We start from the raw sequence: 21,466 nt of genomic DNA, 5'->3' as shown, positions 1-21,466 counted from the left end.
CGGTGAGGGGCTCGGACGGCCGGGCGAGGGCTGCGGGCCTGTGGATCCCTCGGAGCTTGCGAGTGTCCAGCTGGGATGGTCAGGGGGAGACCCTTCCCCGCTGCCATCGCCATTCCTCTTTGCTCCTCAGGAGCGAAGCCCCGAGGGCCCCCCACTCCTTTTTCCGGGGCCCCAGAAGCACTCAGGTGCCCAGTACAGTTCTCTGCATAAACTAAGCGCTTAATAAATACGATAAAATGCATGAACACCTCTCCACCATCATCCCCGCCAGGCTGGGTGGTTGCGGGCAGTCCTTACCCTCACCCCCTCAAACCACTCAGCAATGCCCTCTCGGCTCTACCCTGGGACTTCACTCCTAACTTGTCCTACGCCTTCCGGGCTGGGAAACATTTAAGCACGAAAAAGATGAGGCCTCCTCAAAGGTTACAAACACTCTGCCTGGAACTTCCCCCTCATATCAAAGCGTCTGATGTTATACTGTACTCTTCCAAGCACTTAGTAGAATACTTCGTACATACTAAGCGCTCCATCAGCGTGGTGCAGTGGAAAGAGCACGGGCTTTGGAGTCAGGGCTCATGAGTTCGAATCCCAGCTCTGCCACTTGTCAGCTGTGTGACTGTGGGCAAGTCACTTAACTTCTCTGTGCCTCAGTTCCCTCATCTGTAAAATGGGGATGAAGACTGTGAGCCCCACGTGGGACAACCTGATTCCCCTGTGTTTACCCCAGCGCTTAGAACAGTGCTCTGCACATAGTAAGCGCTTAACAAATACCAACATCATTATTATTATTATCCGTCGATACGACTGAATGAATAAATCGAGCTGATCAGCCGCATCTGAACCTTCTCACTGCCTCGATGTCTTCTCACAACCGATCCCTGCCTCTGGCCTGTCACCCCCTCCCTCTTCACACCCGACAGTCATTTACTCTCCCCTGCTTCAAAGTCGCACATCTCCTCCAAGAGGCCTTCCCTGACTAAGCCCCTCCTTTCCTCTTCTCCCTGTCCCTTCTTCATCACCCTAACTTGCTCCTTTTGTTCACCCCCACCTCCCAGCCCCTCATACGGACATATCTGTAATTTCTTTATATTAATGTCTGCCTCCCCCTCTAGACTGTCAGCTTCTTGTGGGCAGGGAATGTGTCTATTGTATTGTTCTCACCTAAGCGCTTAATACAGTGCTCTGCACACAGCAAGCACACAATAATTACAACTGAATGAATCTGAAATCGCTAGGAAACCTCTGATTGCTCATCCCCCCACCTTATGTCCCAAGTCAGCACTTTCAGGCCACCTGAGCTCTTCTATTTCTTAGATTCACATACTTTAGTATCTGTCCCCACTACTAGTTTGTACATTAGAGGACCTGGATAATTTCTACTAATTCTATCTTCCTCTCCCAAGTGGTTGGTACAGTGTTCTACCCACAGGAGGTGCTCAATAAATAACATTCGTTGGGAATAGCGTTAAGTGCCTGCATTTCATGGTATTTACGGGTCTACTACGTACCGGGCATCGTACTAAGCGCGGGGTAGATATGGAATAATCAGGTTGGACACAGTCCCCGTCCCTCGTGGGGCTCAGTCTTAATTCCCATTTTACAGAAGAAATAACAGGCATAGAGAAGTTAAGTGACTTGCCTGGGATCACAGAGCAGATAAATGGTGGAGCTAGGATTAGAACTCAGGTTCTCTGACTGTGGTTTTTCCACTAGACCACACTGATCCTCTATTACTAGACAAACTGTCCCACTCATCTGACACCAACCTTCCTGGTTCAAAAGCCTACAATCGTGTTGTCACTCTTGACTCCAGTTCATCAACTCTTGTTTTCAATCAACTGCTGAACACTGTTGGTTAATCATCCAGGACATGTCCGTGATTGCCTCTTTCCTTCTCCTCCTACCGGACTGCTAACGTCCTGGTTCGAGTTTCTGGTTATAAGGCTAGACTAGTGGATCAGCCTCCACATTGGTCTCCTTCCTTCCAGCCTCGCTCTACTTCAGTCTCTAGTACATGTTGCTGACCGGATCATCTTCCTGAAATGTCACCCAACATCCACGTTTGACACTTCAAAAGTTTTCAATGCCACTAAGCAAAAGTTCTTTACCATTACTGACGTCCAAGCTTTCATACCACTTTTATTCTTCTGCCCCGCCTTCATTCACCCTCTTCACTCCCCCCCATCCACTCAAGCTCACTTTCTAGTTAGCAGCGGTATTTCCTGAGCACCCGCTGGGTGTAATGCACTGAACCAAGCATTTGGTCTCATCCCTCCCACCTTGATCAATATTTCTGGAACACCTACTTTGTTCCAAGCATCGGTTTAGCAGACCGAAAATCAATTACTGATGAAAAAATGGGAAGACATAGGGATATGTACTGAAATACTAAGGTGCTGGGATACAGCTCCAAGTGCCTAAGCATCATAGAAAGGCGGGGAAATGGGAAAAATCAGAACCTAGTCAGGGAAGGCCTCTTGAAGGAGTGATTTTAGTTCCACCGTCTTCTACCTGGAGCTAATCTGCCTCGCCCAAATCCACCAGACCAGTTCTCCCCAGCTTCAAAGCCTGCCTCAAATGCCACCTCTCCCACGAAGTTTTCCTTGATTATTTCCCAACTCCTCAAGCCGGGTCAACCCAACAGCTTCCAACTGAGAGTACTGAGCACTACAGTGTAGTAAGCGCTTGGGAGAACACAATATGACAGAATTAACAAGAACGTTCCCTGTTCATATTATTTGTACCCATCTTCAGCCCTACTGTATATTCAATTATTTTTCAACTATTCCATCCTGCCATATCCGTGCTACTGTTACATCCTCGTTTCTCCTCCGGCTCCCACTGCTTGTAAATAATTTTCATCCATCTCCTCCGCTAGGCCGTAAGATCCCCGAGGGTCCAGAATGTGTTCTTCGCTTCTGCCGGTTTCCCAAACACTGAGAACGGTGCCTATGCACCCCGCAGGCACTCAATAAATATCACTTATCGTTACCGGGCTCCCGGGACTGCCCCCACTAACGCGAAGGTGGCCGAAATTAGGACTTTTGTGAGTCCTACCGGCCTCGGACACTCTATGCGAGCTCATTGTGGGCGGGGAATGTGTCTGTTTTTGTAGTGTACTCTCGGGAGTGCTCAGCCCACAGTAGATGCTCAATAAATACGGGTGAATGCCTGACCCAGTGGGAAGTTTGGGGGGGGGAGGGCGTTAGCGGGGTGAAATGCAGATGGAAGGGCTGAAGCCCGCTGCATTTCACCTGCAGGTGGGGCAGAACTCTGGCCGCAGGTGGCCAAAGAGGAGACGAGTGACCGGGATCATTTTCCTTACCCTTCGGCTCCTCCACAAGTCAGGCCTGTGACAGGTGAGATGGGATTCCATACACAGTTCTGAAGATGGCAAACTGTCCCCTGCAACCATGTCTGAGCCCATCAGAGTACTCAAAAATGGTTTGGGGGGGGAACCTACAATGGTACTCGCAGATAAGAATTATTACTGCGCACACATCTTTTGCATGTCCTTGCCAAGCCCCTCTCCCAACTTTGTTTTTAAACTTATGAGACCCTTAGGGGCCAAGGGCAGGCCTTATTTTCATCTGCGTATTCTTTCCCAGTACTCTGCATACAGCGGGAGCTTAATAAATACTATTACTACTTCCAGTCGATGACTCCAAGTTCACCCCCATCCTCTGCATCAAACAAACTCCTTACCGTTGGCTTTAAAGCACTCCATCAGCTCACCTCATCCTACTTCACCTCTCTGATCTCCTACTTCACCCAGACCACACGCTCCGCTCCTCTAGCATCAGCTTACTCACTGCCAAAACTCATCTATCTCATCGCGGATTCCTTTCCCAAATCCCCCTCCCCGCTCCATATTTGTCAGGCCACCACTCCCCTCACCTTTAATACATTAAGGTCACATCTCCTCCGAGAGGCCGTGCCCAATCAAGCCGAGTTTTCCTCCGCTCGCTCTCCCTTCTGTATCATCTCTGCACTTGGATCTGTGACCTTTGGGTATTTTCATATTTGCCCCACCCCTAACCCCACAGCACTTATGCACATATCTTTATATAGCATAACGTTAACGTTTCCCCCACTGGACTGTAAACTCGTTATGGGCAGGGAACTGGTCGTACCCTACCAAGAGCTTAGTATGGTGCTCTGCGTATCGTAAGCACTCAAATATCAGATCGATCGATCGATCCACAAGCAGCCCCCACTGAGCTAGCTCGATCCATTCCCCCTAATCTGAATCTCACTCCACTTCAACTCCATCACTGTAAAAACTCTTAAGGTGGAGTGACAGCCATAAAGAAAAGAAGCCTCGGAACTCCGGTAGCGGTAGCATGATAGGGGAGAGGTTTCTGCCCCCTTTGAAAAAAAAACTCAGGAAGGTGAGTCAGCCGCCCACTGAGGAAGTCATCGGCTGGGGACGGGTAGGGGGCCCGACATGGGGAGAAGGGACCATCTAGATGAGCGAAGCGTTACGTGAGGCGAGGCGTCAGCCTCCGGGCGATGGGAGGTAATGCTTTTAGGATCTGCCATTTGCCCCGGGAGGGGGGGCGGGGGGCAACAGACACAGAGGCGGCCAAGTGCAGAAGACAAAAGACACGGCTCAAAATCTGTGAAGCTCCGAAACGGTTGTGCGGAATTCTCTGCCAGTTATATTCCTCGCTTTAGATCTCCCAGCTGAAAATGCAACGCGCCTCTGTCATTGTTCCCGATCCTTCAGACCGTCAAAGGCGTCGGGTCTCAGCTTAAAATAGGTCACTTTGAGACTTCGGAAGTGGAGTTTTCGCTTTCCGCTCTGTTCAGATTAACGAAATGCCAGGCAGACGTCGGAGAACAAGGCTGTTTTTCCGAAGTGCGCGGGGGGGGGGCCGGGGGGAGGGTGACGGACAGGCCATTTTGGATGCTGAAAAATAAGCCAAGCGGCAACCGACACACACGGTCATTATTTGTGCAGATTTCTTTCACTTCCAGAAGGTGGCATCACCGCACACGCTACGGCCGCCCAGCCAACTTGACCAGCGGGCCAGGGCCGCCGAAACAGAAGCAGCCCGTGGATCACACTCGGGCCTTTCCTGGAAAATTCGGGCACGAGACCGTCTGCCACGTTCCGGAGCCGCGGTCTGCTCAGCAGCTGTGCTGGGTCTGCCGACGCGGCCGGCCAAACCCCCGGACTCCGGGAGAGCTCTCCCCCGCCTTCGAGAGTGCGGAGATCTCCGGGGCGGACCGGAGAGTAGAGCCTGGGGAGTCTAGTTAGAAGTGAATCCTCTGATACGGCCTCAGTCCGCGAATGGTTCCATCAGGCTCACAGAAGCCCACCCTTCGGAAACCCGCGACGCAGTGGCGAAAGAGACTCGACACTGCTTTGGAGCTGCCCCAAGCCTCCCCGAGTGGGTCTTGGAACCCCAGAAGATGACCAGAGGAGAAACTGGGGGGGGGTGGGGGGGGGGTGTAGGAGGAGAGGCACGCACACCTAATCCCCAGACCCAGGTCACCGTGCTGCCAATCCAATGGAAATATATAGACGGGGACGGGAGAGAGGGAAGGAGGACCTCTAGGCTTTTGATGTCCTACCGTTTTACTCTTCGCGCAAAGTAGGAAGTTCTCTGTGCCCCCGCGCACCCGGACGCCGCCCCTGGACAGTACAATCTACGGCTTTTTTTTCTTCGACCGTCTGTGTTGCTTCCGTGGCTCCCGCCGCCGCAGGTTCATGTCGGAGCGGCCTTTCTGTGAGGAGGCTTTGGGGCCGGCATCTTCCGCACTTATGGGCTCGATGATGTGGCCCTGCTTGGTGACGACCCGGGGAGCGGTCAGCTTCTGGAAGGCCCGCTGGGTGTTCCAGGTGGTGCCAACGGGCGTCTGGATGGTCTTCTCGAACTGCTGGTGGTGACTGAACGGGAAGGGGAGCTGATTTACCTGCAAAGGAGAGGGAAAGAGTTCGGCGTGAGCCACCGATAGGAACCGGGCATTCTGCTCCCCCTCTAGACTGGATGCCCATCGAGGGGAGGGAATGCGACTGCTATTTCCGGGGTACCGTATGCTCCCTGGTGCTCAGTACGATGCTGTGCGTACAGTGAGCGCTCAATAGGTATCACCGATTGACCGACAGTCTATCCCTCTAGGCTGTAAGCTCGTTATGGGCGGGGAACGTGACCGCTAATTCTGTGGTATTGTGATCCGAGGCCCTCCAGACTATAAATTTCTTGTGAACCGGGAACACGCCTTCTGTTCTATCGTACTCTCCCAAGCACCATTTAAGCTGGAAAAGAGAAGAAAATGGGCCCCGTGGACGGACTGATAAGTGAAAATGCAGGTCTCCGTCTCTCTGTTCTTCATGGTATTGTTAAGTGCTTACTACGTGCCAGGACTATACTAAGCGCCGGGACAGATACAAGCTAATCGGTCTGGACACAGTTTCTGTTCCATGTGGGGCTCACAATCTTAATCTCCATTTCTACAAATGAGGGAACTGAGGTCCGGACAAGTTAGGTAACTTGTCCAGGGACACACAGTAGTCAAACGGCAGAGCCGGGATAAGAAACCCAGGTCACCTGACTCCCAGGCTCGTGCTCTTCCCACTAGGCCACGCTGCTTCACAAGCGCAACAGCAGAGTGCCGGGGACGTAGGCAGAGAGCACCCTGTAGTCGGCAGAAAAGCGGGGACGTGTCTTGTCTCTTGTTAGGAGACAAGGTGACAAGGAGACAAGGTGAGCGAGGACCTGGACCACTGCTAACTCTAAGCAGTCACTGAGAGCGGCCTCTGAGGAGAGGGGCGGCACGGGCTGTTCACCTGAAAGTTACACGGAAGTCTTCAGCTATGTTAAAATTCTCCCTGACAATGAGATGACCCATTGCCCGGTGACCCCCACACAACACAGAAAAGAAGGGAGCTGGCTGGCTGCTGGGACCTGGAAGGGAGTGTGGTCCAATGGATAGACCCCGGGAGTCAGAGGGGATCTGGGTTCTAATCCCTGCTCTGCCACTTGTCTGCCGCGTGACCTTGGACAAGTCACTTACCTGGGCCTAAGTCACCTCATCCGTAAAATGGGGATTAAGACTGGGAATCTCATATGGGACAGGGACTGTGTCCAACTTGATTTGCTTATAACCACCCCAGCACTTGGTAGAGCGCCCGGTCCACTGTACGGGCTCAACACGTACGGCAACTATTATTAACATTATTAATGTGGTTTCTCATTCCCCTGTCATTTCTCCTACCCACCCCTGCCATTTTCCTTCTTTCTTGAGGTTGGGAATCCCAGGAGGTCCAGAGCTGAACCTACGGAACCTGTTGCTCTATTCCACTTCCTCCCACGTTATTGGTTCAAAGTCCAGAAGCCGAACCCGCGAGCCTCACGGCGATGCTGGTCCAGGAATCGGCAACCCCCGGCCCTCCCAGGACACGCGCCAGGAGCGACCTTCCAGACTCTCTGTCCGTGTCCTCGGCCGCCTCCACCCCACTCAGGGTTCCCGTTGCTGCCAACTGGGGGCCCCCGGCTCCTTCCTGCCACTGGCCGGGTTCCGGCCTGGATCCAGCCTCCTCCCCGTGGCTGGGCACACGACGCGGACGCCTGCTCTACCTAGCAGTTGAAGTGGACACGTTCGGTAAACAGGGGAGTCTTTGGCTGACGATTCTGTAGCAAGTGCTACGTGCCCCTCCCTATTACCGGGAATCCATCCCTGCCCACAGCACTACGCAACGGACGGTAGCGCTCCAGAGTAGCCGAGCCGGGAGGAGGGCCCCGACAGAGTGCTCGGCGCACAGACTTTACCATCTGTGCAGCGCATTCCAATTAACGTCGTTAACGGAATCCAACCTTTCTTCCTGAACCCGTAATCCGCGTCGCCGAACGCAGGTAGCCACTTTTCTTTCCACGCACAGGGACAGAAAAGGGGCACGGATTTATTTTTTGTGGGGGAGGGAGAGGAACACTGGACAAACTCACTTTCAAGGAGTCAACTGGCCAGAAAGTTGCCATTTTGGGACTTTCCAGCCCTGACTGGCAGCTCTCAGGTCACATGAGACCCCTGGGGTGGGTAAGGCCCCATGACTCCATTCCCACAGAGGCCAGGTGTAGGGGAAGAAGCCTTGGCTGGTCTTGCTGATGGAGGGCCACTTTCCCACTCCATCTGGATGGAAGCGGCAGGAAGGAAGGGAACAGAATTTCTTGCTAAGGCCATAGCATAGGGCTACGGGGAGGAGGCCCCGTAAATTTCAGTCCTCCCGATCCTGGGAAGACCAGGGCTACTCTTCACAGACGGAAGCTGTGGATTCTGGGCCCACTCCACGTTCCCGCGAAGAAGAGCGGAGAGAAATACATAGCAGGGATGAACCCGGTTTCGTTGATACCCACGCACCCACGTGACCCAGTGTGATCACACCCCTTTGGGGATCGACCAGCCCGACGGGAGCAAATCCGAGGGCAATATTTTTGTGCGGGGCGCCTGTCTACTCCACAGAAAAGGGTTGGTATCACGGCGCATCACGTTTGGATATAACTCCGTAGAGTTTTCAACAGGTCTGGAGAAAAGAAAATATATGGTGCCAACACCTCAATGCGGGTTCACTCCAAAATCAATCAAGGGTACTTACTGAGTGTGGGACACCGTACTGAGCGCTGTGAGCTCATTGTAAGCAGGGAAGGTGTCTACCAACTCCGTAGTCTCCCCAAGTGCTGAGTACAGTGCTCTGCACAGTAAGTGCTCAATAAATACCACCGATGGAATACATCAGTTGGCAGACACGGTCCCTGCCCACAAGAGCTTAGGTCCTATGGATCCCCGGAGGCATTATTTCGTCTCGAGGGGACCCGGGGAACCGAGTCCCAACTGCAAACCTCGACTCTGCCTCCTTATTCCCATCTCAATCCGGGGGCGAATCCCAGATTCCTGCCGGGCGGTCCTCCTCTGGCCGATCGCCCTCACTCGAACGGGTTCCATCTCGATGAAGCTTCCGCGTTGCCCTAGACGCCCCGGGCCCCAACAGGCACCGCGCCAACACCGCCAGGCCCAACTAGACGCCCCGGGCCCCTGCACGCCCGCCCGAAGGGGACAGAGAGCGAGGCGGGCCAGGACGCGGCCCCTCCGCCCCTCTCACCTGATGGGCTGCAGCCCGGACGTTGCGCTTTTCGTTGATAATCACATTCGGAAGGTGTTGGTCTTTTCTCGAGGAACCCTCGGGGGGTTTGATGAGAAATCTGAAACACACGTCGCCGAGAAATCTGGGTCCGGGCACCTGGGCTGGCGCGAGCCGCTCCAGCCGAGGGCGGACGTTCCCCTCGGGCCCTAAGGGCTGGCGGGGATTCCCCGGGCTCCTCCCGACACTTACCTTCGCTTCTTCTTTTGGCTGGGTTTCAGGCCCACGCCCCCCCACTCGCCCCAGCCAGGCAGGGTCAGGTCCACAGTCTGAGGCTTGTCGGCTTCCTCGGCCTGGTGCTTCTCCTTCAGGAAGTCGGCAACCACGTCGTCTCCCGCGAAGGCTTCCCGTATCATCTGCCTCTGAGTTCCCTCCTCTCCCGTCTCCTGGGAGGAAGCACGAGGGCGAGAGTCAGGGTAAACCGAGGCGTCCGTAGGAACAGGAATGATAATAATGATATCTGGGGCATTTGTTAAATGCTTACTATGCGTTAGGCACCGTACTGAGTGACGAGGTAGCTAAAAGCAAAACGGATCGGACGCAGTCCCTGGTCTCACATGGGACTTACTGCCTTAACCCCAATTTTACAGATGAGGTAACTGAGGCCCCGAAGTGAAGCCAGTTGCCCAAGGTCACTCAGCTGACAAATGATGGAGCTGGGATTCGAGCCCAGGTCCTTCTGGCTCCCAGGCCCGGGGTCATTCCACTAGGATGGGCCACGCTGCTTCGCCCCAACAGGGGCCACCCAACCCCCTGGCTCGAAGAACCTTTCCCAGCGTGGTACGTAGGGAGGGTTTAAGGTTTCACAGCTTTGTTCCCAGGGCCATGGTGACCCTTCTCCGTCCAACGGTCAGTCAATTGTATTTACTGAGCGCTTACTGAATGCAGACCACTGGACTGAGTGCTCGGGGGAACACAATATGACAATAAACAGACACGTTTCCTGCCCAAAAGGAGCTTACATACTAGAGGCTGCGGCACAGAGCACGTCGGGTTTATCTTCTAGACCTTGAGCCTGTTGTTGATAGAGACTGTCTCTATTTGTTGCCGAATTGTACTTTTCAAGCACTTAGCTCAGTGCTCTGCACGATGAATACGATTGAATGAATAAATTAATCAGGGCCCCCTGAGTGAGGGTGGGCGGTGGCCCCGAGCTGGCGCCCCCTCCCCGAACCTTCCCCGTTTGGTGGAGTCTGGTTATATTAATGTCTTTCTCCCCCTCTACACTGTAATAATAATAATAATAATGATAATGTTGGTATTTGCTAAGCGCTTACTATGTGCCGAGCACTGTTCTAAGCGCTGGGGTAGACACAGGGGAATCAGGTTGTCCCACGTGGGGCTCACAGTCTTAATCCCCATTTTACAGACGAGGGAACTGAGGCACAGAGAAGTTAAGTGACTTGCCCACAGTCACACAGCTGACAAGGGGCAGAGCTGGAATTCGAACTCACGAGCCCTGACTCCAAAGCCCGTGCTCTTTCCACTGAGCCATGCTCATTGTGGGCAGGGAATGTGTCTGTTCTATTTTTATAGCGTACTCTCCCAAGCGCTTAGTACACTGCCCTACACACAGTAGGTGCTCAATACGACTGACTGACCGAGCAGCGAAGGCCCGGGCCGCGGTCCCCGCTCACCTCCTCCTCCTGCACCATGATGGGGGCTGCCAAGGATTCCACGGGCTGAGATTTCACCGCCAGCATGGCCTTCAGGCTAATGATCTTCTGCTTCTTCCCCGGGGGCTGGACTCCCGCTGGGGGCCTCGGCCCCTGCCCCTGCCCCCCTTCTCCCGGAGGGGGTCTGAGGAGCGGCTCCTCTTCCACTCGCTCCTCGGAGCCCAGCCTGTCCATGTCCTCCAACCTCTGCACCCTGTCTAGTCGTTCGTCCAGCAGTGGGCCCTCCTCACACTGGACAGTCTCTTCTGGGGCCGCCACGGCTTGGGGGGCCGGTGCTTGTTGCTTTTTGGCCACCTTAGCTTGCTGGCTACCGATTTTCTGAGAAAAGACTTTCAGGTGAGCCAACACCTCTTTTTCCTCTCCTCTGAAGGGATCTAGAAAAAAAAAATCAAAGCCACCAGGAAAGGAAGATAGATAATAATAACAAAAGTGGTATGATAATAATAAGGATTGTCCTATTTAAGTGCTTACTATATGCCAGGCAGTGTACTACAGGCTGGGGTAGATACAAGGTAATAGAGTTGGACACGGGCCCCGTTCCACATTGGGCTCACAGTCGTAACCTCTATTCCACAGACGAAGTAAGTGAGGCCCAGGGAAGTGAAGTGACTTGCCAGCAGACGAGGGGCGGAGCCGGGATTAGAACCCAGGTCCTTCTGACGCCCAGGCCTGGCCTCTATCCCCTGGGCCACGCTGCTTCCCGTAACTGAGACGGATGAGCGCTAATAGCGACATACCCGGACCCCCTGAAGCAGCAGCTTATCTGCGCTCATTAAGTGGCAGGGAACACACTTCGCTAGTAAATGCATCATCTGAGGAAGCAGATGACAGTCTGAAGAGTTGCTTAAATTCATAATAATGTACCTCCATTTCTCCTCTATTTAATAGGCATTATTACTTCCTCCAAAGAGTTTAACAGAATCCACGCGTTCACTACTGTAAACGCATTCTGAGACGCAAGGGGCAAAAGGTGATTAATACTGTACAAGATGCATCGCGTTGCCGTCTTAATGCTGGGGGAATGAAAAGTTTGCCAGACACCCCGATGGGTTTATAACGAGCTTAACCTACCCCCAGATGGCATGCGGAGAATTAAGAAAACCTAATTGGTGTTCTTTACCACTCAATTGGCATCCGCTGTTATCTACTGCTGCAGACTGGGTAGTGAGAAATGCAGCTTGCTCTTGGGGCCCCGCCCACCGGGAGCTGGAGAGAGTGAGTTGCCCCACAAAAGGGGGTTGAGGTCCCAAAGACACTACTCTGCCCAAACCTATCCGTGTCAGGCTGGGTCTTCCCGTTGCCGGATTTGACCCGGGGTTTCTGGAGGAAAAAATGGATTTGATTCCATTCTCTAACCTCTTCATCCCAGGGATCGGCTACCAAAAGGAGAGGACTCTCGAGCAGAGCCCAGGCTGGAACCGTCCTGTTCCAAACTCAAGAGATTTAAAGAGAAACATTTCTTTCAGGAGAGTCAAATTGTGAGATGATCCATTTGACTTCTTAGTTATGATTCCCTGGAAATCAGATGCCTCCTTACTCTTCTCTAGAACCAACGGACCGAGCAAGCTGTGCCCAACTTACATCTCATTTTGAGGGTCCATATTCCCGGGAATTCTGGCATTCTCTTACAACCGAGAAGCAGCGTGGCCTAGCGGACAGAGTACGGGTCTGGGAGCCTGAAGGATCTGGATTTTAATTCCAGTTCTTCCGCTTGTCTGCTGGATGACCCTGGGCAAATCGCCTAACTTCTCTGTGCCTCAGTTACCTCGTCTGTAATGTGGGGATAAAGACTGTGAGCCCCATGTGCGACACGGACTGTGGAATCTGATTAGTTTGTATCTACCCAGCGCTTAGTACAGTGCGGGGCACACAGAAAGCACTTTACACATACCATTAAAAACAAACACAGAAGACAAAGAGACCAAGCAAGCTGAGTCCAACCCATGTCTCCTTCCCCCAGGGAATGCTGATATTCCCTTCTAACTCACCTTTCACTCCCTTTTCCCGTGCCTTCTTGCTGGCCACGGACTGTCGGTGGGAACGTTTCTGTTGAAATTCTCGCAACAGCGATTCTACCTCTGCCCCTGGCTCTTCTTCCTCGCTCTCAGATTCCTCGAGGGCCGGGGCCGGGGTGGGGGTCTGGGCGGGCGGTTTGGGCTCTTCGGGGACGGCCGCGTCCTTTGTGTCCTTACTGAGGGTTCTTTGCATCCAGGGGTTTGGCCCATCTATACTCATCTGCACCTCGTTCACCATCTCTGGGATGAGGTTACTGTCCTCTTCGGGTTCTTGCTCCTCCTCCTCACTGTCAGGAGCCTTCTGGACTTTCACTGTCAGTTCTTTGTTCTTAGCTAATTGCTCCTGCATTGCTTTACGAGCCTGAGAAGGAAGAACAAATTGGTCAGTAGTAGGAAGAGCAGTTAGCAGCATCAAGGACCCAACCAGCAGCTATACGACCTGACCCCGTTTTTTAGGGTATTTGTTAAGTGCTTACTCTGTACCAGGCATTATTCTAAGCGCTGGGGTCTATAAGAGTTAATCAGATTGGACACAGTTCCCATCCCACATGAGGCTCGCAGTCTAAATTGCGAGGGAGAACAGGTACTGTTAAGTGCTTACACGGGCCAAGCACTGTTCTAAGTGCTGGGGCAGATACAAGGTAATCAGGCTGTCCCATGTGGGGCTCAGAGTCTTAATCCCCATTTTACAGATGGGATAACTGAGGTGCAGAAGTTAAGGGACTTGCTCATGGTCCCACAGAAGGCAGGTGGCAGAGCCAGGTCCTTTCGCTGCCAGGCCCAGGCTTTATCCACTACTAGGCCCCAAAGATTTGGGGCCCGCTCTCCAATATCACCTCCCCCTTTTCCTTTCCTTACTGCCCCTCTTTCCTTTATTGCCTAGGCTGGCCCTATTTGTCCAGTCTCTTCCTCTCTAGCTCTGTCTCCTATCTCGCATCCCCCTTCCCCGACTCCCAGTTCGGCTGGGAGTCCGCCACGGTTCCCGGTCTTCTTTGGCTCGTAGGGGTTTCCGTTTGCCTCGTCCCACCTTTCCCCACACCCCGTCCTCCCTCCCTCCCGGTTATTCCTCACCTCGAGGTCGTACTTGGCCATGATGGCTTTGGACCTGGCCCACTTCCCACTGTTCTGATGCTTGAGACTCATTCGTTCCTGAGGAGAAAGCAGAGAGTGAAGGTTGAGTGGGTGCCGGACCTGGTCCCAGAGGGTGGAGGAGGAGAAGTAGGAGGCTCACCTGCATCCTGGCCTTCTCTATTTTTTCCAGCTCTTCCAGGGCTGCCACAGGATCGGACTTCCGCAGTGCCTCAAACTTCTTCAGAGCTTCCTTGGCCTTCCCTTTCCTCAGCATTTTGTGAAAACTAAGGTGGGATGGGAAAAAGGAGAAGAGTGGAAAGCCCGTTTGTTCATTCATTCAATCGCATTTGAGTGCTCAGCACTTGGGAAAGTACAATACCACAATAAACAGTGACAATCTTTGCCCACAACGAGCTCACGGTCTAGAGGGGGGGGCGATACGGCACGATTGTAGGCACCGTGCCGTCTTCATGCCCCAGCGCTGTAGAGTTCAGAGGATTCCCAGTGTGGGCCAAGCTGGCTGTTGGTATCAAGACCGTGCTCGTCTTCTAGCTCAGGAAGCTTTCCCAGCACCGGGACACAAAGTTCAGCCAATAGGGGCCACTCTTTGCTGCCCAGTGAATCCCCTTAGGTTTCCAGAATTATTATATTGTACTCTCCCAAGTGCTTAGTACAGTGTTCTGCACAAGGTAAGTCCTCAATCAAAACGACTGACTGACTGACGACGTTCACTCTGGACCACTTTTCTAGGGAATGAAGAGTGAACTACCCAGTTAAAGCCCAGGAGAGGGAATCAGGATCCCAGGTGCCCACTCTGTGGGGTCCAAAGGGGTGTTGGCCCTCATGGCTATGTGTTCATTCTAAGTCTCTGGCAAGACCCGAGAGTTTTCCCCAAGGGCCAAAAGGATTCAAAATGATGGCTCGGCGCACTACTGGGTCTTTGAGGCCTGTCTTCCCCGATTCGCCACCCCTGCTACAATACCCGGTCCCTTCCCTCCCCCACGGTGAAAAATGATTAGGACAGGCAAGGACATTCAGACTAAACCAGACTACTATAAGCAAACTGAATATAATAGTAATGAGAGCTGATTACTAGCTATAGGGGAGGGGGGGCTAAGGCCAGGCTCTCCTCGTCCTGGCCAGTTCTGGCCCAAACGACCTGACTCTATCCCAGCACTCCATATGGTGGGATCGTAGCTTCCGTCCTCCCTCTTCCCTGTTCATTCATTCATTCAATCGTATTTACTGAGTGTTTACTGCGTGAGAGCACTGTACTAAGTGCTTGGGAGAGAACGATACAGTACTAAATAGACACATTCCCTGCCTGCAACAAGCTTACAGTTTAGAGGGGGAGACAGACATTAACAGAAATAAATTTTGGATATGTCCATAAGCGCTGTGGGGCTGGGGCGAGGAGTGATGAACAAAAGGAGCAAGTTGGGGTGAGGCAGAAGAGAGTGGGAGAAGAGGAAAGGAAGGGCTTAGTCAGGGAAGGCTTCTTAGAGGACATGTGCCCTCAATAAGGCTTTGAAGTGGGGGAGAGTAATTGACTGTCGGATTTGAAGAGGGAGGGTGTTCCAGGCCAGAGGCAGGAAGAGGACGAGGGGTCGGCGGCGAGATAGACGAGATGGAGGCACAGTGAGAAGGTTAGCATTAGAGGAGCTCCGAGGCCCATCTTACTTTTTGCTTTTGATTTTCTTCTCTCTGCTGGCCCTGGCTTCATAGTAGGACTGCAGGGCCCGGGCTTTCTGCATCTCTGCTCGGCGCAGCATCGCCTGAAATGCAAACATGGCCCCGGTGACCCCAGGGGTCAGAAGGCCCCCCGCCGGGACGGCCAACAACCCAAAAGGGGCGGATGTGGAAGGTCGGCCCAACTCACCTCCTCCAGGCTCATGGCTTTGAAAGACGCCTTCTCCATAGGAGTCAGCAAAGGATCGGTCTTGGGCTGCTTGTGCTGATTCAGGACACTAAAAATCTCTTGCTCCAGGGGAGTTCTGGGCTTAAAAAGCAAGCGAGACACAGTGTAAGCTGGGTTCTCTTGGGGGGCCAGGCCCAAAGAGCCACCCCACCAATCTGCGCTTGCCTAAAGAATTCGATCTGCAAGAAAGCGCTTCCAGAGGAGAAAAGACTTCATCAACGGTATTTATTGAGCACTTATCGTGTGCAGAGTGCTGTATTAACAGTCTGTAATAACGGACTTGACAGACGTGTTTCCTGCCCACGACGAGCTTACAACGTAGCGGGGGAGAGAGACATTACGGCCAAGCACCCACTGGGTACTCAACTGAAGAGTTTCTATTTGTCTTCGAAAGAAATTGACCTGCTGTCCCCAGGCTTTGACCCCAAGGTCAACAGTCCTCGTGTTGGCAACCATCCCTCGCATTAACCTTGGACGCAAAAAGCCGGAATGGGAAATATGGTCTTGCAAGCCTACGGTGATCAAACAGAGGCAGCGGAGATGCAGTAAGAAGAAAAAGGAGCCAAGTTCCAAAATGAGCAACACGTGTGTCACTGGCCCAGCCCTGCAAAATATCTGGCTCCCCGGAAGTTGGCCACGCTTCTTTCTTTGCCAAGCCTGCTTAGCTTAAGCGTTAAGAGTACCAAAAATTATACATAATAATAGTATTTGGCTATGTGACAAGCACTGTCCTAAGAGCTGGTGTAGGTACAAGATAGTCAGGTCAGACACAGCTCCTGTTCCATAGAGGGTTCTCGGTCCAAGGAAGAAAGGAGAACAGGCATTTCAATCCCTATTTACAGATGAGGGAACTGCGGCCCAGAGAAATTGGGGCCGGGTTGCACGCCCTGTCGACTCATTCATTCATTCATTCAATAGTATTTATTGAGCGCTTACTATGTGCAGAGCACTGTACTAAGCGCTTGGAATGGACAAATCGGCAACAGATAGAGACAGTCCCTGCCCTTTGACGGGCTTACAGTCTAATCGGGGGAGACGGACAGACAAGAACAATGGCAATAAATAGAATCAAGGAGAGTCTCAAGAATGTGGTTTCCTAAGTGCAGCTTCTGTGCCTCAGTTACCTCATCTGTAAAATGGGCATTAAATCCTACTCCCCCTTCTTGTGAGCTGAGAGCCCCATGTGGGACAGGGACTGTCCAACACAATTAACTTGTACGTACGCCAGCGTTTAGTACAGTCCTTGGCAAAGAGCAACTGCTTAACAAGAATTATAATAATAATTATAACAATAACAGCAACGGCACTTTCAGTGGACAAGGCAGCAGACCAAGAGGGAGAGAGGAATTTGTGCAGTGGGTGGCAAGCTATTGGTATAGACGCCAAAGAGAATTAGCATTAGAGCAGTAACTTTTTTTACGGTACTTGTTAAGCGTTTACTACGTGCCAGGCACTGTACTAAAGCGCTGGGGTAGTTTACAAGATTGGACACGTTCTACATTCCACGTGGTGCTCAGCTTTAATCCCCATTTCATAGATGAGGTAACTGAGGCCCCGAGAAGTGAAGCGACCTGTCCAAGGTCACACAGCTGATAAGTGGCAGCTCTGGGATTAGAACCCAGGTCCTTCAGACTCCCAAGCCCATGCTCTATTCACTAGGCCACGCTGTTCTCTTTCTCGGACTTCATTATTTGTGAATCTTTTTGACTTGCCTTGTTAAAAGAGTAAACTCCTCGAGGGAGAGTGTCTTGTTCTTCTGCTGAATTTGGCCAAATGCTTACTAGAGTGCACTTCATTCAGCAGGGGCTCAATAAATGCTATTACTACTCCATGCAGCAGGCGAGAAATCCATGGCATTTACTGAGCGCTTACTGTGTGCAGAGCACCCTACTAAGCACTTGGGAGAAGCTGATTCAATAGAATCAGAGCGGATCCCGTGCCTTAGTGAAAAGAGCACGGGTTTGGGAGTCAGAGGTCGTGGGTTCTCATCCCGGCTCTGCCGCTTATCAGCTGTGTGACTTTGGGCAAGTCTCTTAAATTCTCTGTGCCTGTTACCTCATCTGTAAAATGGGGATTAAGTCTGTGAGCCCCACGTGGGACAACCTGTACCTACCCCAGTGCTTAGAACAGTGCTTGGCACATAGTTAGCGCTTAACAAACATCATCATCATTCTTTAGGGGAAGACAGGCCAAGTGACTTGCACTGGGCCACTGCTGTAGACTGTAAGCTCATTCTCTAGACAGTAAGCTCATTACGGGGCAGGGAACGTGTCTGCTAATTCTGTTGTATTGTACCCAGACTGAGCTCCTCTTTTCCCTCTGCTCCCTCTCTACCCTCCCCTTCACCTCTCCTCAGCTAAGCCCTCTTTTCCCCCCTTTCCCTCTGCTCCTCCCCCCTCCCTTCCCCTCCCCCCAGCAGTGTACTCGTCCGCTCAACTGTATATATCTTCATTGCCTTATTTATTTTGTTAATGAGATGTACATCACCTTGATTCTATTTATTTGCTATTGTTTTAATGAGATGTTCATCCCCTTGATTCTATTTATTGCTATTGTTTTTGTCTGTCTGTCTCTCCCGATTAGATTATAAGCCTGTCAAAGGGCAGGGACTGTCTCTATCTGTTACCGATTTGTACATTCCAAGCGCTGCACATAGTAAGCGCTCAATAAATACTATTGAATGAATGAATGCTCTTAGTACAGAGCGCTGCCCATAGTAAGCTCTCAATAAATACCACTGATTGATCGATTGAGGAGTAGAAGTCAAGAATATCATCTCAACTCTGCTCTTCGTAGTTCTTTCCAAGAGGCTCAGAGATCACCTGCCCCGTAACAGTACCTCTATTTGGATGAAGGGCTGATGATCTGACACGCAAATCGCAAATTGCAGTATGTGCACAGAACATTCCCAGACTAAGGATTTGAGCAGGGTGCCCTCAGGGTAAACGCTTAGACACAGGTTCCAAAGCAGCAGTCCCTAAACAAGGCATCAGTCCGCACATTGTCATGTATATTCTGAAACACATAATCGGTCCCTCATGGTCAAGAATCAGACTCCTATCACAAGTTTACATTCCAGAGCAGAAGGGAGGTTAGATTCAGAGATTAGTATTATTCACTGCTGATAATACAACAGGGAAGCCGATATGAACACTGGTTCGGAGGCAAACTGGATTTTCTTGCCACAGTCAAGCTGCCCCCAAAATGTAAATAACTATTCTGTACCGAATCCAGCCCTTGATAACATTAATTTTGAAGGGAATCAAACCAGAAAAACATGGCAATTTCCAGCATTTTCGCACTTGCAGTTTTTTTTTTAATTGCCTGGGTACAAAGGACACTGCCTTTAAAAAAAATAAATAAAATGACTCATATAATTGGGTCCACTGGCCAATGTCAAACCTCCATCCGTTATTTTCTATCACTAATAGCTCAACTCTAACCTCATCCTCTCTTCATATTAGTTCCGCCTGGCGATAGGCAGTGCTGAGCTGCAGAATACAGAGTGGTACAAACAGCTCCTCAAAACCCTAATTTCTGATGCTTCACCACGTACAACTGAAACAAATTTCTGGGCAGATAATTTTGGGCTACACATGGTTGATTCTACAGCAAACATAAAAGTATTTTCTTCCCCTGCTGTATTTAGTGACCAATTAAAAACTGCAAAATGGTGTCTATCGGAGAAACCTTGCTATAAAAAGTAGGATCCATGCTGAAAATCGTCTTTCAGTCAGGAAATGGAGGCCCTACTGGATCCAGAAATAGTCATGAGGGCCTTGTATTACAACAAGCTCTCATTACGAGGATATTTTTGGAAGTCTACAAACTTACTATACTGAGTGCTCACTTTCATCATTAACTTCCTCCCTTCTCAGCTAGAAGTCCATTCATTCTATAGTATTTATTGAGCGCTTACTATGTGCAGAGCACTGTATTAAGCGCTTGGAATGTACAAATCGGCAACAGATAGAGACAGTCCCTGCCCTTTGACGGGCTCACAGTCTCATCGGGGGAGACGGGCAGACAAGAACAATGGCAATAGAGTCAAGGGGAAGAACATCCCATAAAAACAATGGCAAATAAATAGAATCAGGGTGATGTACATCTCATTAAACAAAATAAATAGGGTGATGAAGATCTATACAGTTGAGCGGACGAGTACAGTGCTGAGGGGGTGGGACGGGAGAGGGGGAGGAGGAGAGGGAAAGGGGGGAGAAGACGGTTTAGCTGCGGAGAGGTGAAGGGGGGGTAGAGGGAGCAGAGGGAAAAAAGGGAGGAGCTCAGTCTGGGAAGGCCTCTTGGAGGAGGTGAGCTTTAAAAGTTGATGTTCTACAAGATGGGCAAAAACTGAAGCACAGAATCTGTGAGGTCCCACTTAGCGAAAATTATTATTACTCAATCGGAGGTATTTAAAAAGTGCTAATTGAGTGCACAGCAGCGTACTCAGCACCTGGGAGAGTCCAAAAGAATAACGTAACACACATTTCCTGCCCACAATGAGCTTACGTGTTGTTTTGGAACTATGCAAGTTCAATTGTAGGTACTCTGAGTAGATTCTTCCAATATCACCACCTCCATAATAATAATAAGCCTTATTATTGGGCCTAACAGCACTCATGCTTATTTGCAACATATTTGACGGGTCTTAGCTATAACTTCCTGAACTTCTGATAACTGACCGTTCCAAACCGAATAAGCCAAAGACATATGTTTATCCGAGTTCAATAAAAGATCTTGGATCAAGGCTCCGCTCCATAGCACTGTAATTATTATCTATGAGACCCTCAAGGAAGACTGGCCTATCTGAACTACAGGGGGTGGGGGGAAACTAGAGAAAAGTTTACCAAGAGCTTGGACACAAATTTTAATTTCATGCTCACGGAGGGAAAAGGGGGAGAGCCCCATCAGAGCTAAACACTTGCAGTTCCCTAATTACACAAACTTCCAGAAATACTCAAGCAAGGTTCTAATAATAATGATGACGGTATCTGTTAAGCGCTTACTCTGTGCCAGACACTGTACTAGGTGTTGACATGGATACAAGTAAATTGGGTTGGACACATTCCCTGTCCCATGTGGGGTTCATAGTCTCAATCCCCATTTTCCAGATGAGGTAACTGAGGCCCAGAGAAGTGAAGTGACTCGCCTAAGGTCACGCAGCAGACCATTCATTCAACAGTATTTATTGAGTGCTTACTATGTGTAGGGCACTGTACTAAGTGCTTGGAATGTACAATTTGGCAACAGATAGAGACAATCCCTGCCCAATGACTGGCTCACAGTCTAAACAGGGGAGACAGACAGCAAAGCAAAACAGAACAAAACAAGACATCATCAAGTTAAATATAATCAAGGAGATATACACCTCATTAACAAAATAAATAGGGCAATAAATTATACAAATGAGCACAGTGCTGAGGAGAGGGGAAGGGGGAAGAGCTGGGGGGAGCAGAGGCAAAGGGGAGGCTCAGTCTAGGAAGGCCTCCTGGAGGAGGTGAGCTCTCAGTAGGGCTTTGAAGAGGGAAAGAGAGTTTGTTTGGCGGAGGTGAGGAGGGAAGGCATTCCAGGACAGCGGGAGGACGTGGGCCAGGGGTTGACGGCAGGATAGGCGGGAATGGGGGACAGCGAGGTGAGCGGCAGA

At 51.2% G+C, this 21,466-nt stretch overlaps 1 protein-coding gene across 3 annotated transcripts in view; it reads right to left on the bottom strand.

Annotated features, from left to right (window-relative positions):
* Positions 1 to 4,618: 4,618 nt before the first annotated feature.
* Positions 4,619 to 21,466, bottom strand: part of UTP14A (UTP14A small subunit processome component) — a 32,382-nt gene continuing 15,534 nt past the window's right edge. For 2 of the 3 annotated variants that reach the window (XM_007661715.3, XM_007661716.4), the window contains exons 7-15: positions 15,784 to 15,903; positions 15,585 to 15,679; positions 14,065 to 14,188; positions 13,905 to 13,982; positions 12,807 to 13,194; positions 10,780 to 11,192; positions 9,335 to 9,528; positions 9,104 to 9,203; positions 4,623 to 5,922 (exon numbers count right to left, since the gene is read on the bottom strand). In XM_007661715.3, coding sequence (XP_007659905.2) covers positions 5,656 to 5,922; positions 9,104 to 9,203; positions 9,335 to 9,528; positions 10,780 to 11,192; positions 12,807 to 13,194; positions 13,905 to 13,982; positions 14,065 to 14,188; positions 15,585 to 15,679; positions 15,784 to 15,903 — 1,779 coding nt within the window. In that variant the 3' untranslated portion in view covers positions 4,623 to 5,655. Of the gene's footprint in view, positions 5,923 to 9,103; positions 9,204 to 9,334; positions 9,529 to 10,779; positions 11,193 to 12,806; positions 13,195 to 13,904; positions 13,983 to 14,064; positions 14,189 to 15,584; positions 15,680 to 15,783; positions 15,904 to 21,466 lie in introns of all 3 variants that reach the window. The other variant, XR_485249.3, reaches the window with a different exon arrangement.

This window comes from Ornithorhynchus anatinus, chromosome 6 (genome assembly GCF_004115215.2).
Source record: "Ornithorhynchus anatinus isolate Pmale09 chromosome 6, mOrnAna1.pri.v4, whole genome shotgun sequence".
In the NCBI taxonomy this organism is placed as follows: domain Eukaryota; kingdom Metazoa; phylum Chordata; class Mammalia; order Monotremata; family Ornithorhynchidae; genus Ornithorhynchus; species Ornithorhynchus anatinus.
This window is presented reverse-complemented; position numbering and strand designations above follow the sequence as displayed.